Genomic DNA, 18,647 nt, shown 5'->3' on the forward strand with positions numbered 1-18,647 from the left:
AGGTCCACTTTAGATAAATTAAACTCAGCTTTGAGTAAATTGTTTACATGTGATTAAAGGCAAATTACCTACACGCTTAGATGAGATTACCTAAAATTAGGTTTTTATTATACCTAAAATTAGGTAGTGGATGTTTACTAAAAATGTCGATAAAAATTAACGATAATAATCGTTAGTTTTTACCGACTTTTGAGTATTTGACGATTTCAGATGATGACGTTAGTTTTTACCTAAAATTTAGTATTTCTTGACTTAAAAAAATAAGTGATTTTTGTGCCGCTGTCTCTCTGTTGTGCAGATCCTTTTAATCACATGCAATCGCTACTTCCTGTTCCTGCTACTGCATTCGTCAGAATTCGATCGTAAATTGACGGTAAGTATTCAACAGGGCAAATTTCCGAGGCCAATACACGAACTTTTGTAAATTTGCAGGAGTCTGGAGGATGGTTTCCTGGAATCATATTCCTCCTGAAACATTGCGGCAGATCAGTGTTCGAAAAACATATCCACAGATATTTGCTGGGTGGCTTTAAATTAGTTGGCCATTTAAGCATGCGCACATGAGCACGAAAACGCCAAGGCCATGGAAAGCCATTGAAATTTCCACCCAGATAAACTCCTAGACTGCAACAGGATTCGAACCCAATAAGGCAAAGACAAAGGTGCTGTTTGAACAAGATGGCGCCACAACATTTAAAGTAAAATGAATTTCCTTGTATGGACAAATCATCCGTTCTCATTAACTACGCATCGCATCAATATGAAACCTAAGTCAAAAAGCAACAAATAATTTTTAGATTTTTTGTTCCCACGACTTGTTTTACAGTTCTAAACAATAAAAGAGATTTCATTGTACCTCCATACTAAATTCTAGCTATATACTTTCAATTTCTTCAAGACTGTTCTCCACCTCGTGTGTGTGGAAGGAACATTGAAAGCTTACGATATCGAACAGCAGATGTCACTAGTGTATATGCAATATTACATTGATACAAACACACGGCAACACCACCTGTCGCCTGATAATGGAAATATTGCAATTATACCGTCAACACAGTGGCTGTTGTTAAAATATTTAGGAAGGGCCTCAAGCGGAATTTTTGCTAGAACGCAACTGACGATCTCCTATAAGGTCTGTTTTAAAGAGCGCGATTTTCATTGATTTTTATTACATTTATTTAACATTTCTTCAGATAACAGTGAATCAACAATTTGATGCCCCAACACTCGGTTCGTGGATACATCCCATTTTCCTCAGCTGCGCACCATCGCTCGCCAAGTGTTTTGCATATTGCTTGATTCGCTGCACTTCCGTTGTACCACCCGGATCGGATACGAACACTGCGAAAGCTGCCTGAGACAAATAATGGTGCATATCCTTCCTGAGACTGTACCGCCAGATAGTCCCGCAATGATGTGCATCGGCTCATTCATGTATATCTCTTTTCTAGCTCCCATATTCATCCTTTTCTAAAATAAAAGATATAAAGATATATCTTATTAACGAAACACCAAATAAAAACCTAATAATAGGTAATTTTTAACGTTTTCATGAAACCGAAACAAACAACATTTCGACACGGTTGTTTCATAAGGGCCAATGTCGTAAACGTAAACAATGCCTTTTCCTGCAAATTCCTCAACAACTACGACCGCTCCCAGCTAACAAACACTTGGAACTGGTGGCGCTCTGCGCCTTCTATCGAGCGGAAGTGGAAAATACCGCCATAAGTCTCTAATCTTCCTGAAATTAGCAGAAGAAGTCAATGTTTACGTTTGCGACTTTCGCCCTTTTGAAACAACAATGTCGATTTACCTATTTTACGGTAAAAAGTAACGTCCGGAAATCGGTAATTTCCAACGATAATTCTTGTTTACCACACGCTTAGTTCAGTTCACCCAAATATGGGTGAAGAGTACCTAAAATCATCAAAAAGTGCACATACCTAGATATGGGTAATGTGGGATTTACCTATATATGGGTGAATCTAGTAGGATGAATTTATAGGTAAAATTAACCCACATTTGGGTGATTTTTATGTACCGTTTTGTTGGTGCAAAACATTTTAATTACGTTCTAATGAAATAAAATAAAAAGCAAATAAAATTTCTAACCAAAAGTTCAATTTAATTTATTCAAAATAATATTTGAATTAATTCAATAATCTTGGTTTGATTTGGACTAATTACCATCGATATCGTACTGATATCATTCTGAAAATATTGGAGAGCAAACCTATGAACAGAGAATACACATCACCAGGTATCCATAACCCAGCCGCACCGGGTTCATTAACAGCAAGTACCGGAAAAATATTATCGTTAGCAAACCTCTCCTTGTAGAGACATGATTCGAGCTTACAGCGGCCAATCGATTATTAGTTAAGTTAACTGGAATAAAAAGGTTTCATTGAGAGCGATGCATTAGATAACAATATGAAAACTAACCTTAACGGGACCGGAACATCGCTTCACTGGTCCGGAGGTATTAGAGAGAACTAGCAGGATCCTCTGCTGTGACTATACGGTTCCGAAAGATGCGGCGCCGTTCTGCAGAAGTATTGAGAATGGTTTTCCTGCTTCACCTTCTGGAGCCTGGAGCGTAGCATCCTGTTGCTTGGATTTCATTTGATTCCATGAGTTTGAGCTCTGTAACAAATGATAAATATATGTTATTGAACAGAAGTAAGGATCACAATATGAAAACTTACCTGTACGTGGCCGGAACGAAAGGAGCTTTTCATGCTGAGACTGGTTAGAGTCCGCTCCCCGCTGTTTCTGTAGAGCAGTCGCTCTGGAGATAATGGACCATATTCTTTGCTGCAGCCGTTCTATAAGATTCGGCACCAGGCAGTCTGAGGAGTGCATTTTCAGTACCTATATCAATGAAAGCAGTAAGAATGTATTGCTTTTTGCATTGAAACTTTTCGTTTCGTCACTGAAACCATTGACACTTGTCTTCAGCAACTGCTTCCGCGATAGAGCATTTCCACATTTTATTCACTCATACATCTATATTGCTGTCAAAATGTGCATTTGACAATTAAATTTTCAGCTAAAAGCTCTATTTTTTGACACCGGTGCACTCACACAACCAATCGACATCAGTTGTCAAAAAATCAGGAGTACCAACTTGACCACTTGACCTTGTCGCCGAGTCTGGCGCTGAGTGTTCGGCGCGGAAACCCAAAGGTGGGAATAAAATTTTGGGGCTTATGCGCAATATAATGATGAAAGGTATATAGGAATGTTAATACTTACATTTATTGTTCACGATTTTTGAGGCTCTGACTTCAGTAAAATTAGGCAAAGTTGTTTTCGATTAACGGAACGAAAACAACTGAACTATACGAAGACTATTTTTTCAACCAAATATGGGTGAATTAATTTACCCATATGTTGGTAAAGTCTCTTTACCAATATTATCAGTGAACTTCACCGATTTTCTCGGTATATTTTACCAATAATATAGGTAAAAGTATACTATACTCAAATATGGGTGAAACAAGAACCCATAAATAGGTTAACTGATCTAAGCGTGCACCATTACCTAACTTTAGGTAATCGATGATTACCTAAATCTTAGGTATGTGCACTTGAGTTCAATTATCGGTATTTTTTACCGACTTTTAGATTATCCTACCTAAGCGTGTAGTGCCAGAGAAGTCATTTTACTCAAATTTGGGTTATTGGCCCACACGCTTAGATCAGTTTACCCTGGGAGCTGCGGACTGAGTCAAAACGATTGTCAAAAAATCTCCAAAGTAACCTGTCAAAAAGTATCCATCGCATCGAGAGAGTTTGTGAGCATTCTGAGCGCAGTCGAGAGAGCACACGTGTAAATCAACTCATACTAATTATAGTTAATTTTAAACAAAATCTCATTTTCTGGTGTTATTTCAAATCTATTGAGGAATAAATATAAGGAAATGGCATCAACTAGTTTTACAATCGGCACAATAATTTATGCGACGTAGTAAACTAACATTTTTTTTGCAATGAATACACACTTTGCAATAAAGATAAACACAATGAGGATTAAATGTGAGGAAATCGTAACGTGTACATTGGACACTGAGAGGAAATTTGTGGTTTTCAAGCAAAACATCTTGAAAATTTGAATCGATCGAGTCCGCAGCTCCCAGAGTTTACCTATTTTTGGGTACTTGTTTCACCCATATATGAGTACTGTATACATTACCTATATTATGGGTGAAATGTACTGATATTATCGGTAATATTTACTGATTTTATTAGTAAACTGAGCTTACGCAAATTTAGGTGACGGCAATTCACCCATATTTGGATGAAAAATGGAACTTGACTGAATCCGTCAGAGTTGTTTGAATTGTTTGCAGAACATAACTGATCTCGCTATAAAGAGTAAGATAATTAAAAAATTGAATCCAGTTCTTTATAATATTTTCAACTTTTTATTTTCAGATCCAACGCATTTGCCTCCTATACTGTTGTTAAATTCCTTGCACGTAGACCGAAGCCCTGAGATTCATATTTATTCTCTCCGCTGCTTTCCGATGGTGCTGCTGTGGCTTCCGGACCGAACATTTTCATTTGTAAGTTATTTAGTTTAATGGAATTTTAAAAACTTTATTATAATCAACTATATTGTTTTAGAACTAAGCATGCGGCGGATAACCAATTGTTTCGCCTAACTGATCCGATCTTGAATTACTGTTTTGGCGGGTCCGGAGAAAGCTGACGACCTTTCCCAGAGGCAACCGAAAACATGAGAGTTGGAGGAAAAACCTAAAAGAAGTCATCGAGAAATCGCGAGATGAAATATGAACGCGAAAAAGTGAAAGCATCGAGCGCTGATTCTCTTTAGTTTTTATTATGATTTTAAATATATTTTTAGATATAGTACCTGTGACGACGGATCGTTTGTTTCTTCGTACTTCTATCATCTTTTAGCTACCATGTTTCTGGATTATACACCGTCAAATTTCCAGCAGGTGACCCGATGCCTGCTGCGATTAACGATTTTCGACTGAAGCTGCTGCCCGACCCCATCATCCAAGCTGTCGTAAGTTGTCGTAAGTTCCGGTTTCGCGTGATATTAATGTTTCGATCATCAGTTTTGATAACGCAGCCGTTTCCCAACACTCGACAACGAGTAGATTATTATGTATTGTGATTCGATTAAAAAGGCAGGTCAAGATACTGCCACCAATTAATAAATAAAAATGATAACAATTCGCACAATTGGCTTATTTATTACGTGCATGCGGAATACGAAAATTTTATCGAATGCTATTTTCAATACCAAAACAAAAAATTCACCCATATGTGAGTTAATTTCACCTATAATAGTATACCCATAAATAGGTAAACATTACCAATTTTTCTGAAATTGGCTTGTACTCAAATATGGGTAAATGCCATTTCACCCATAAATAGGTATGTGCACTTTTTGGCGATTATGGGTACTATTCACCCATATTTGGGTGAACTGAACTAAGCGTGCAAACTACGGTTTTGAGTATCCAGTTTTCCGCGAGCGGTAATGGCCGCCAGCTTGCCTGCGGGTCAGTCTCTGATTTGACGTTTGTGGAGGTCAACTGCACCCACCGCTCCGAGAATTCTAACCAATGTTGCATATAAGAAGGTGCTGATTCAGTGAATTCAAGCCTTCTTATATACCACATTGATCAAAATGCTCGAATGGTGGGTGCAGTTGACCTCCAGAAACGTCAAATCAGAGACTTACCCGCAGGCAAGCTGGCGGCCATTACCGCTCGCGGAAAACTGGATAGACACTATAGCAAGGGGTGTCTCACATAGAATAAATTGAATTGATTTGCTGAAAATTAATCAAGCAACCGAAGCGACTTTATTTCGATGCAAATCGAAATTATTTAGGCTCAAAAGTTGATTTTAGCAACGCAACGATTTTTACATCTGTCAGATCGAACAGTGATTGTCAAAATATGACGACGCCTGCACAAATAATGTAAAGTTTCTCGAATTTGTTAAATACCGATAGAAAACATAGAGCTAGCCGGAAACAGTTTTTTTTAAGAATGCAATAAGTGAATTCTGTCTGATGACTCATAGCATAGATGTCGTCACTTCCAACACAGAGTAGTACAAAATGTGATGCGTTTGGATTGTTAAAGTGCCAGTGCACGCCGAGTGCGCGCTGTGTACTTTTTAGAAATTTCGTCCTGTCTCTTGATAGATACGTTGCGTTGCTGCTTTTTGAATTCATCTACAGCTGCGCCCAAACAATTCTTTGTCATATATACACAAGAACAAGAACCATAGTGCAATAATAGCGCATTCGATTTCGAGGTAAATTTATTCACTACAGGAAATACTTAGGGATTAGAAACATCTTTGTAGTTTGAAGTATGGACTAAGGACTTCAACCACACAACTCGCCGATTGAATTGAACTGATGACGAAAGAACGACTCGTGATCTTTGAGTTTAGAAAATGAAATATAATACTCAAGTGTTTCTACACGGGAACCACGTCAGATCATATCAATTAAGTCTCAGACAGTCTCTGAAAGAAGTAAACCATATCAACTATATGAAAATGCTGCCGAATATAGATGAACAATCAGCTCAACGAATATGAAAGTTGTATTTACTTCAATGAAACAACTCGACAATAAACTATCACGTTTACGGCCGCCGCAATTGCAAAAGCTTAGTTTCTATATTTGCAAATACAATAATTAGCACTGGGTAGGACTTTCTTATAAATCATCTAAGCTCCGTTTAGTGTCGTCCTCAAGCATATTTTTCCAACTAAAACCTAAAATCAGAAAACAATTTATTAGTAATTGATATAAGTACACAAAAATGGCTATTTCAGAAATCATGCCCAAGTTTATTTGTTGATGGAAAAATAAACAATCCGGTCAATGTCATTGGTAACGTACGTAAAGTCCCAGTTTGCTAAGATCAAAATTACAGTTCAGTGTTACAGAAGGTGTGTTGCAATATTGATCGAATAGTACCTTTTCATAAAAATCAATAGAAATCGACTTTATTTTGATTGAAATTCGCTGCCATCGATAGATGTGAGACACCCCTTGCACTATAGGTTCCATAGACGAGCTGAGGCGAAGGCGAGTGTAGCCAAACGAACTGTCAGTTACACGGAGAAACACGTTTACTCATTAATGGGTACTTTTTCTTTTCTATCTCTTTCCCTCTGCTGAAAATTTTACCCATTTTGGGAGAATAAGTGGATCTACTCATTTAAATGAGTAAATCCACTTATTCTCCTAAAATGGGTGATTTTTTCAGCAGAGAGAAAGAGATAGCAGAGAAAAAGTACCCATTAATGAGTAAACGATTTTTACCGGGTAGTGTAGCCAAACGAGCATGACGTCACAATTGTAATCCAAGCAACGGAGCGTGTGACGTCAAATTCACGTGGTACACTGTGAAAAAGTGTAAAAACACACTTAATCGAAATTACCCAACCGTTCCTGCGCTCGTCTACACGCTTAGTTCAGTTCACTCAAATATGGGTGAACAGTACCCATAATCTCGAAAAAGTGCACATACCTATTTATGGGTGAAGTATCATTTACCCATATTTGAGTACAATTGGTTCATGGGAATATTGGTAATGTTTACCTATTTATGAGTATTCTGTTATAGGTGAAATTCACCTAAATATGGGTGATATTTTCCTGTTCTTGTTTTGAAAATATTTTTGGATAAAAATTATTTTTATAAATATAAGTAAAATATTTGATTGGTTATAAATATACATGCAAATTATTTTATTATTCTATCTACCGCGTTTTTCATAAAATAGTTTTAATCCATTTTATTATTCAACTTTCATGTTGCTGGTTGCATTACCAACAACAGTGGCTGATGGCAGCAAATCCCGAACGAACCGGAACATCCTTCAGCAGCAGCCTTGGTAGCAGCTTCGTGTCAGTGAGGGAGTAAGCACCAAAAACTGGTGTGGAAGTTCTGCAATTCTGCCATTCCCGAACGAACCGGAACATCCTTCAGCAGCAGCTACGGGTCAGTGTGGTGTGGAAGCGGTGCGGAACGGCATGTTATTATGGAACTGTGGACAGCTGGCGGATGGTAACTCTTCCGGGCGCAGATATGCTGAATGATCCGATTAAATAGTTGCATCCAACCAAATAACCACATCCAAATATGGTTATTTATCGGGAACAGGTTGAAAAACATGCAGATTGGAGCGAACATTCCCGTTGGAGTTGTTAGACGGTTGCTGGAGGATTTATGGATTCCATTGGTACGCAGCTTTCAGCAGAAGTTCTCCGCCTATGGTTCTGGAACTAGCTTCCGGTCCTGCTGTTTGCGATTATTCGTCATTCGCCGATTACGAGGAGGTGCTGCTGATCTGCTGATTTGAGAAGATAGTTGAGAAGCTCCAACCTAAAAAATGTGTAAAATACAAATATCAAAAATACAACAATCTTAATAAAATACAACAAAATAGTTACCTTATATGAAGAACTTTCGGATCAACTTTTCTCAACTTCGACCGACTGCGTGAGAGATAAAAAAAGGAAATTTCACAAACTACTGCGATGTCGGTGCGGCGGCCATCAGTTCGAATTTGTTTATCTTTATTTTTTCACCCAAATATGGGTAAATGCGATTACTCAAATATAGGTAAAGCCGATTTTTTCAGAACATCAGTAAATTTTACCGATTTTTTGGGTAAGTTTCACTAATAATATTGGTAGAATTGGAATTACCCATATATGAGTAAATTAAGTACCCATAAATAGGTAAACCAATCTAAGCGTGTATGGAACCTATAGTGTCTATAATTCGGACGTGAGAATCTCAATGGGGTGTCTATAGTTTTGAGTGGAAACAATCCACTTTTGGGTAGTTTTGGTTTTCAGTTTACTCTGATCGACAAGGGGTAGGAATTAAGGCTTCTTGATAAAATAACGCTACCTCGCATTTTTGAAACCTTGACCGGCATTTTGCAAAACAAAATTTAATTTTGTTTGTAAACAAAACTCAAGTTTCCATAACTTTTTACTTGCGCTTTATTTTATTAAACGTAGTAAAATTCTTACCGTTATTCGTAGTGTTAATCAATAATACTTAAAATGCAACGCGAGGAAAAGCAAATGGACATGCTCCTTGAAGCCGTTCTCAATCGGCTGAATGATCTGAAGCACTCGATAGGAGCCATGATTCACCGGCTCCAAACGGAACATGAAACCATCAACTGGCCTACATTTCTGGACAATTTTGCGCTCATTTCAAGTCACGTATGTTCAATTATTTGATTATATTCTTGTTATTATATAGAAGCCTTTTTTCTTCCCAACCCAAAGCTCACCGGTTTGTCGAAAATCCTGTCATCCGAAATTGGCACCCCGCTTCGAAATTTGACCGTTTTGCCGCTGCTGCTCACGCCGGAGCGAGACGAAGCCCTGCTGCAACTGACGGAGGGTCGCATCCCGGTGTTCTCTCATGATCTGGTGCCGGACTATCTGCGTACCAAGCCAGACCCCGGAGCGGAGTCCCGAATGGCGGCCCACGAAGCCAAGGCCAACAACTTGCAGCCCGACACGGCCGCCAAACAGGTGGCCCAGTACAACAAAGTAATATCACACGTTTGGGACATTGTAAGCAAGGCCAAGGAGGAATGGGACACGGAAGCGTCGTCCCGACCCGGTATCCAGCAGACCAGTTCGTTGGCGGACACGCAGGCACTGGTGGCCGCCGTTGGCTTGGGTAATGGTTTGAACATGCCGGTTGGGCCGGGAGGGGTACCCAACTCGGGCATCATGATTCCTCCCGCCATCCGGCAAGCTTCACCGATGAGTGCCGTGTCGCCTGGAGCGGGACCACTCGGGAAGATGCCCTCCGGTATTAAGACTAACATTAAGTCGGCCAATCAGGTTCACCCGTATCGTTAAATAAAAGAGAGATGACTGTAACTTTAGATGGTTGTGGTATGTACAAATTTATTATTACTAGTTGTGAAAGCTATTTTGTGCAGGAAACTCGCTCTTAGAATCTACTTCCTAAATGTTTTATTTCTTGGGAACAACTCGCGGAAGTCTACTCTTTAATTTTCTCGTCCTCGTAAATGCATTCGCCGAAAACGTCGCAGTGGCCCATTTCCAGTGGTTTGAACCAGTGCAGTTCGGGTGGAATGTCGCAGTTGGCCCGGAGGGTGCTGCGGGGTGGGTTGAATTCGGTGATTGGTGCTCCCTCCCAGTCGTAGCCCTCGAAGCGGAACCCATCGGACCGGTTGCACTGCATGCTGAGCGGTTCCTCCAGATAGTACTCGAACAGTTGGTCCGAACGGGTTTTGGTCCAGTGGATGGAATGGTAGTTATCGGAGCGTGCTCCGCCTGGAGTCATTGACTGTTTCTCGACTCTGTGGGGAAAGAGTTTTTTTTTCATTGGATTGAAATTAGTTATGGGACTAAATACTGAGTTTAAATTAGATTGAGTTTTTATTGGGTTGATATTATTTCAGATAACTTCTTCGTCGTAAACCGTCGGAAACCTGCTGGACAGGACAGAAAGTGGTTTCAAAGTTTTGGACAAGATGCACCAAAGCGTGATTGGGTGGTAGCCAATTATCGCAAGAATGTCCAAGCTGATGATAAAAGGACGTTTCTTCAACTACAGCATTGTTAGCCACGAACAAAGTAGTCAATGATTACCACCAGTCGCGACCCTAGCGACTAGTTCAGCAAGCGCCCAGTTCCTTTCACGTCCATGGAGAAGATCGATGCGGAGCTGGACCGATTTCAATCGATGGGCATCATCACGCCTGTCGATTTCTCGCGGGGCTACCTCAAATGGCATAATGCCATTTGGCATAATGCCGTTTGGCATAAGTCCGTTTGGCATAATGCCATTTGGCATAATGATTTGAATAGCCCGGGGCCATTTGGCATAAAGACCATTTGGCATAACGACCGTTTGGCATAATAAAGAAAAATAGTCATAATGATTTTAGGGCCATTTGGCATAACGACCATTTGGCATAATGACCATTTGGCATAAAAATTAAAAGAATTATCAAAACTCTTGGAAGAAGCTCAATTTACATCTGTATTATTGCCTTTTTCTGGGCATATGCGTATTTTAAGGAGCAGGGAATCAATATTCGAGCAACGCCTAACAATATACCCATTGTCGTCAACAGAGTTTGTTACTGACAAACGCACCTCGCAACAAGCCTTTGTCAGAGCCCAAACACAATATGACAAGAATCATTTGGCTTGCATGTTCTGATATTTCCGAGAATACGATACTAATTTTGTAATCATAGTTAGATTCTCGAATATTTCCATAAAAGCAGAAACTATGATAGCTTAAAACCGAGATTTGCTGTAGAGATAATGCAAAATAACGGAATGAAAAGTTAGCAACAAAATTGTCTTCTTTTATGTTGCTGACAAAAAATTTCGGATCTTTGTCATTATTATCTCCGACCAAAACAAAGCTTTGTCGTTGGCTCTCTTTTGTCGCTTGTTTTGCATGCGCATCGAAGAAAAATTGATTCCCTGTTAAGGAGTGATTTACTTTTTTTTCTAACGGGTGCCAACCAAAAAAATGGGATTAAAAAATGGCTCGGGATAAAAATACAAAGAAGTACAGTTTAATCTGATATATGTTATACAAAGAGTTGTCCTTAGTCTTCAAACTTAGACTAATTAATTGGCATATGTTCCGTGGTTCGCCGTGCTGCTTCTGATCCTGCTTATGAGTTGCTTCTTGGCTTTGGCATTACAATCACCTTTGTATACAATAGAGCTGAGTAGACTAAATAATGCTTTGGCAGTTTTCACAACATTTTCACGTTTAAAATGTTCGACCGTGTACTTTTTCTATGATCTTTGTTCGCTTGAAAAATTTACAAAGCGCGCCGCAGTATTTTTTGTTTCTACGGCATGTTGTGAGCAGTGTTGGAGTGAAAGTGTGTGTGTGACAATTCTTAAAGTCATATTTCTTTTGCCTTATTTCGGGTAAATGCGTACTTTTAAAGAAGCAGTCATTTATTCTTTTGCTTCATCCCGGGCAAATGCGTACTTTAAAAGAAGGAGTCATCTACTCTTTTGCTTCATTCCGGGCAAATGCGTACTTTGAAAGAAGGAGTCATCTTCTTTTTTGCTTCATCCCGGGGAAATGCATACTTTTAAAGAAGGAGTGATCTACTCTTTTGCCTTATTCCGGGCAAAAGCGTACTTTAAAAAAATGAGTCATCTACTCATTTGCCTAATTTCGGGCAAATGAGTACTTTTAAAGAAGGAGTCATCTTCTTTTTGCTTCATCCCGGGCAAATGCATACTTTTAAAGAAGGAGTGATCTACTCTTTTGCCTTATTCCGGGCAAAAGCGTACTTTAAAAAAAAATGAGTCATCTACTCATTTGCCTAATTTCGGGCAAATGAGTACTTTTAAAGAAGGAGTCATCTTCTTTTTGCTTCATCCCGGGCAAATGCATACTTTTAAAGAAGGAGTGATCTACTCTTTTGCCTTATTCCGGGCAAAAGCGTACTTTAAAAAAATGAGTCATCTACTCATTTGCCTAATTTCGGGCAAATGAGTACTTTTAAAGAAGGAGTCATCTTCTTTTTTGCTTCATCCCGGGCAAATGCATACTTTTAAAGAAGGAGTCATCTACTCTTTTGCATTATTCCGGGCAAATGCGTACTTTTAAAGAAGGAGTCATCTGCCCATGATCGCATAAATGTAACATTTGCATTTTGGTTGATTTTGTAAATCGTTTGTCAATCCTCCCCACAAACTCAATCATTTCCAACTTACCACAGATAAGCAAGACAGTAAAGCCTATTTTACTGTTGTTGGATTAGATGCAGTAAATTGAGCTTTCTGAACGATTCACAGGCTTTATACAAAATGGACAAAACTGCGAGTGTTACAAATATGCGATCATGGGCAGTCATCTACCCTTTTGCTTTATCCCGGGCAAATGCGTACTTTTAAAGAAGGAGTCATCTTCATTTTTGCTTCATCCCTGACAAATGCATACTTTTAAAGAAGGAGTCATCTACTCTTTTTTATTATTCCGGGCAAATGCGTACTTTTAAAGGAGTTATCTTCTTTTTTGCTTCATCCCGGGCAAATGCATACTCGCAATCGTAAACAATGCCTTTTCCTGCAAATTTCTCAACAACTAGGACCGCTCCCAGCTAAAAATCAATTGGAACTGGTGGCGCTCCGCGCCTTTTATCAAACAGAAGTGGAAAATATCGCCAAAAGTCATTAATCTTCCTGAAATCAGCAGAAGAAGTCAATGCTTACGCGACTTTCGCCCTTATGAAACAACAATGTCGATATATTCCTACGATTAACCTTTTTTGTGCCAAGTGGTAGTTTTGCTAAACGGCCCGTTGTATTTAATTCATTTTTCAAGGATTATGCCAAATGGTCATTATGCCAAATGGTCGTTATGCCAAATGGCCTCAAGGTACCCAACAAATTATGCCAAATGGTCGTTATGCCAAATGGTCTTTATGCCAAATGGCCTTTAGACATTTAAATCGTTATGCCAAATGGCATTATGCCAAACGGCCTTATGCCAAACGGCATTATGCCAAATGGCATTATGCCTTATGGGCTTCCCCCATTTCTCGCAGTGGGCGGCTCCGATCGTCGTAGGGAAGAAGCCCGGAGGAAAAGTACGAATCTGCCGATTACTCAACTGGACTGAACGCTGCCCTGGAGCCCAACCATTGCCCGCTACCGGTCCCTGATGACATCTTTACCAAGCTCAATGTGAAGAAATGAATCAATCGAAGGAATCGGTGAAACAGAGACGTTATTGACATGTAAAATCCGAGACCTCATTCCATGACAAGCCTTCAAGCTAACCAGATGTTTTAATCATAGCTCTTCAATAAACCTCGTTACTTTGTTCTGTTGAAGACCATCTGTTCCATTCTTTGTCAATCCATACTAGAACCTCCTTAAGGTTATGGGCTCGTCAATGAAAGAAGGATCTGGTATCCCACAGCTGACTGGACCAAATTATGAAAATTGGAAATTCCGAGTCAAGCTTTATCTGGATGCGGCAGAGGTCTCGTCAGTGTTGAAGGAAAACAATTCCGGCTGTAACTGATGAAGCTAGGCCAAATAGGGATAAGCTGGACAGAAAGGCAAAATCGCTGTTGGTGGGATTCATTTCGGACGAATGTTTAGAAGTAGTCCGTGAGAAAGAATCAGCTTGGAGCATGTGGAAGGCCCTAGAAGAAACATTCGCCAAACGTTCTGTGACCAGTCAAACTCTTTTGAGAAAGCAGCTTGCAAGATTGCGAATGAAGGAGGGATCATCTATGCGTAGCCATTTCGTGGTGTTCGATGACATAGTCCGGCAACTGAAGTCTGCAGGTGCCAAGCTGGAAGAAAATGACTTAGTTTCGCAGCTATTTCTAACACTACCAGATAGCTATGATCCTTTGGTAACAGCGCTCGAGAACCTGGACGAAAAGATCTTGACCCTGGAAACAGTGAAGCAGCGGCTGCTAGCTGAGGAGTCGAAGAGAGTTGATCGTCAAGATTATGCAAGCGATGATAAAGGAACAGCTTTCGTTGGAGGAAAGAAAAATGAAAGGAAGAAGTCAACACGCGAGTTTACTGGTAGATGCCACCGGTGTAAGAAGTCAGGGCATATGAAGAAGGACTGCCCATGGAACAAATCGGATGCAAAGGCTCATTCTGTTTTTAAAAATCGAAAGGCAGTTGCTTTCATGGGAAGATCCGGAGCGAAGACACCTAGTGGCGGAAGCATCTCGTTTTGTGTGGACTCAGGATGTAGTGACCACCTCGTTAATAAAGAAAATTATCTAAAGTCATCACAAAATCTAAAGAATCCGTTCGTGGTCGAAGTCGCAAAAGAAGGTGTATCTTTGATCGGCAAATCAGTCGGAGAGCTGACAAGATTGTCAAACAAGAATGTTGAATTCCGTATGAAGGACGTAATATTCATTCCAGAGCTGAGGGAAAATTTGCTTTCGGTCAAGAAACTTTCTCAAGCTGGAATTGATATCCTGTTCACTGGCCGAGGAGGAATCGAGCGAGCGAGCAAGCTTAATGTTGAAGTCATTGGTGTGGCTTACTTAAAAGGTAACTTGTATCAATTAGATCTAGCCTATGCTGGTCAAGCTAACATCAGCACGATGGAAGCAAGCTGGTTGTGGCATCGTCGATTGGGACATGCAAGTCAACAAGCGATGGAAAATATTGTCAAGCATGAAATGGCTACCGGTTTCATAGATACAGTATGTCGTATTGGATTCTGTGATACGTGTGTGATGGGGAAGCAGTATCGTGAACCGTTCGATGGCACCCGAGAGAAAGCCACGCGTCCATTAGAGCGTATACATTTTGACGTGTGTGGGCCGATTGATCCACCGGCCTGGGACGAATCCAGATTTTTCGTTTCGTTCATTGATGATTGGACGCATTTTGCAATTATCTATCCTATCAAGCGTAAGTGTGAAGTCTTTCATTGTTTCAAACAATATGAAGCAATGGCTACCACCCACTGGCAAACGAAGATTAGTAAACTGACAGTTGACAGGACGGGAGTATTTGTTTAATGAGCAAAAACGGTATTATCAAGACAGAGGCATTCAAGTTCAATCGGCAGTGGCATACTCTCCGCAGCAGAATGGCGTTGCTGAGCGATTCAACAGAACCCTGGTTGAAAAAGTTAGATTTATTGATTCCAAGATGCCAAAGCGAATGTGGTCAGAAGCGGCCTTGGCGGCGACGTATATCCTCAATCGGTCTCCTACAAGTGCACTAGACCGAAACATTACCCCAGTAGAGCAGTGGACAAATACTAAGCCAGACCTCAGAAAACTTAGAATTTTCGGATGCAAGGCCATGGCTTGGATCCCTAACCAACTACGAAAGAAATTGAATCCAAAGAGCCGTGAAACCGTTATGATTGGGTACGCACCCAATAGCTATCGCTTGTGGGATAGATCGTCAAAGAAGATTGTCGTAGCAAGAGATGTGAAATTTGATGAACAAAATTTTCCATATGCTAGTGATGATGTTGATAGACAACCGTTAATAATTCCCTTAGTCTATGAGCCAGAGGGGGAACAATTAAGTACCATAGCTGAACCCCAAAATATAGAAAATACAACCAGACAAGATTCAAATATTGAATCTGAAGATGATGAAATTTATGAAGAAATACTTGATGAACCAAACCCTGGCGTGCTCCCTTCGCATGAAAGACGTGAAGACTGTTTAGAGTCAACCACGAGGCGCAGCGAACGGGAGCGCAAGCTCCCAGGTAAGCTATTAGATTTTTTCACTGGATACAGTGCATCCGCTGCTGCTGATTATTCCAAACCTACAGATTCGCCATTTACGTACAACGAGATTCATCAACGTGACGACAGAGATGCTTGGATGGTAGCTATTGGTGACGAACTACAGTCTATGGAAGTTAACAAGGTATGGAAAATCGTTCCGTGTCCGACTGGTGTGAAACTATTGCAATCAAAATGGATTTTTTGCATAAAAGAAGATGCCGATGGTAATGTTCTTCGGCATAAGGCAAGACTGGTCGTGAAGGGAAACCAGGTATTGACTATACCATGAGACGTACGCGCCGGTAGCTAAACTAACGACAATCCGGGTCGTACTGGCTGTGGCTTTGCAGAAGATATACATTATTCACCAAATGGATGTCAAAACGGCTTTTCTACACGGAGAACTCAAAGAAGACATCTTTATGGCGATTCCTGATGGTGTAAAAGCAGCTCCTGGAATGGTATGCAAACTTGAAAAATCACTATACGGATTGAAGCAGAGCCCGCGATGCTGGAATGAGAGGCTCAATGAAGTACTACTGAAGCTTGGTTTCAAGAGATTTTTTCATGATTATTGTGTGTACACCCGAATCAACGAGAGGGGGAATGATGTGATCTATGTAATTATCTACGTTGATGATCTGTTAATCATTGGAGAGAAAATCAAGACAATCGAGGATGTTAAACACAAGCTATCAACATATTTCAAAATGACTGATTGAGGTGAAGCTAAATATTTCGTTGGAATGAAAATTATGTATGACCGAAAACAAGGAAGTTTGGAATTATCACAAGACTCAACTATTAGAAAAATTCTGAAGACATTTTGCATGGAAGATTGTAACCCGGCCAAAACTCCAATGGAGAAGGGGCTGCAGCTTTGCCAGGGGACGATGGAAGGAATTGAAGCACCGTACCGAGAATTACTGGGCAGTTTGATGTACGTTATGATGGCTACACGGCCGGACATTTGTTTTCCAGTTGGATACCTAGGACGTTTTCAGCAGCAGCCGTCTTCTCCACACTGGACCGCCCTGAAAAGGGTGGTACGTTACCTGAAAGGAACTGAAAAGACTTTTCTGAAGTTTACTCGCAATACTCAAATGGAAGCAATAAAAGGATATGCCGATGCTGATTGGGCAACTGATCAACAAGATCGAAAATCTGTGAGTGGTTACCTATTCCAGGTATTTGGCAACGTTGTTTCCTGGTCAAGCAAGAAGCAGACGACCGTAGCAACATCATCTAGTGAGGCTGAGTATGTGGCACTCGGTTCTGGAGTAGCAGAGGCGCTGTGGCTATCTGGACTTCTTAGAGATCTAGGAATTCAAGACACTAAACCTGTAACAATATTTGAAGATAACCGCGGTTGCATTGGGATGGCCAAGAACCTGGAAAGCAAACGAGCAAAGCATATAGACATAAAGCACCACTTCATACGAGACTATGTAGCTGCAGGAAATATCGAGGTGAAACCAATCGGGACGGAGCTCCAACTTGCTGATATTTTCACCAAAGCACTAGAGGTCGGACGTTTTCGTAATCTATGTCAAATGATCGGAATCCACGATCGAGAGGGGGTGAAGAAATGAATCAATCGAAGGAATCGGTGAAACAGAGACGTTATTGACATGTAAAATCCGAGACCTCATTCCATGACAAGCCTTCAAGCCAACCAGATGTTTTAATCATAGCTCTTCAATAAACCTCGTTACTTTGTTCTGTTGAAGACCATCTGTTCCATTCTTTGTCAATCCATACTAGAACCTCCTTTACAATGGGCACCGGTATTTCAGCGTCATCGACCTGAGCGACGCCAATCTTCAAGTGGAAGTTGACGACGACTCGAAGCACCTGCTCACAATCAACACGCATCGAGGTCTCTTCCGCTTCAACCGACTCACACCAGGAGTAAAATCCGCTCCCGGGGCCTTCCAGCAGTTAGTGAACAGCATGGTTGCCGATCTCTAAGGAGTGGACACGGTTCTGGACGATATCTTCGTGGCCAGCAAAACCGAAGAGGAGCACCACAAGATGCTCAACGCACTGTTTCAACGCCTTCAAGCCTGAGGGAAGAAAAGTGCAACATTCTGCAGCCGGAGGTAAAGTATTTGGCGCACATCGTAGACGAGAACGGTCTCCGTCCAGACCCATCCAAGGTGGAAGCCATTGTCAAGATGCCACCGCCCAAAGATGTCACAACTCTACGCTCGTTCCTTGGTGCGGCGAATTTCTACGCGAAGTTTGACCCGGAGATGCACCAACTGCGGCGGCCACTCGACGCGCTGCTGAAGAAGGATGCCAAATTCGTTTGGAACAGCGAGTGCCAGAAATCG

At 40.7% G+C, this 18,647-nt stretch overlaps 2 protein-coding genes and 1 long non-coding RNA gene across 3 annotated transcripts in view; 1 reads left to right on the top strand and 2 right to left on the bottom strand.

Moving 5' to 3' along the window:
* Positions 1 to 2,185: 2,185 nt before the first annotated feature.
* LOC134213466 (uncharacterized) lies at positions 2,186 to 2,868 on the bottom strand. Its single transcript, XR_009979460.1, has 3 exons — positions 2,712 to 2,868; positions 2,449 to 2,649; positions 2,186 to 2,391 (listed from the first exon to the last, which is right to left on the bottom strand). It is a non-coding gene; the product is annotated as an uncharacterized LOC134213466 (long non-coding RNA).
* Positions 2,869 to 8,960: 6,092 nt separating this feature from the next.
* On the top strand, positions 8,961 to 9,939 carry LOC134207196 (mediator of RNA polymerase II transcription subunit 8). The gene is made up of 2 exons (XM_062682921.1): positions 8,961 to 9,259; positions 9,326 to 9,939. Exons 1-2 carry the CDS (start codon positions 9,095 to 9,097, stop codon positions 9,911 to 9,913), a joined length of 753 nt encoding a protein of 250 aa, XP_062538905.1. The 5' UTR covers positions 8,961 to 9,094; the 3' UTR covers positions 9,914 to 9,939.
* Position 9,940: 1 nt separating this feature from the next.
* Positions 9,941 to 18,647, bottom strand: part of LOC134207195 (tyramine beta-hydroxylase) — an 84,275-nt gene continuing 75,568 nt past the window's right edge. The window contains exon 4 of the mRNA XM_062682920.1: positions 9,941 to 10,380. Coding sequence (XP_062538904.1) covers positions 10,059 to 10,380 — 322 coding nt within the window. The 3' untranslated portion in view covers positions 9,941 to 10,058. The remainder of the gene's footprint in view (positions 10,381 to 18,647) is intronic.

Source organism: Armigeres subalbatus, chromosome 1, assembly GCF_024139115.2.
Source record: "Armigeres subalbatus isolate Guangzhou_Male chromosome 1, GZ_Asu_2, whole genome shotgun sequence".
Lineage (NCBI taxonomy): Eukaryota > Metazoa > Arthropoda > Insecta > Diptera > Culicidae > Armigeres > Armigeres subalbatus.

What these genes read in the sequence shown, in the direction of transcription:
- LOC134207196 (XM_062682921.1), top strand. Translation starts at nt 9,095, where the DNA reads ATGCAACGCGAGGAAAAGCAAATGGACATGCTCCTTGAAGCCGTTCTC. An exon ending in TTGCGCTCATTTCAAGTCAC is followed by an intron (nt 9,260 to 9,325) that starts GTATGTTCAATT and finishes CCCAACCCAAAG; the next exon opens with CTCACCGGTTTGTCGAAAAT.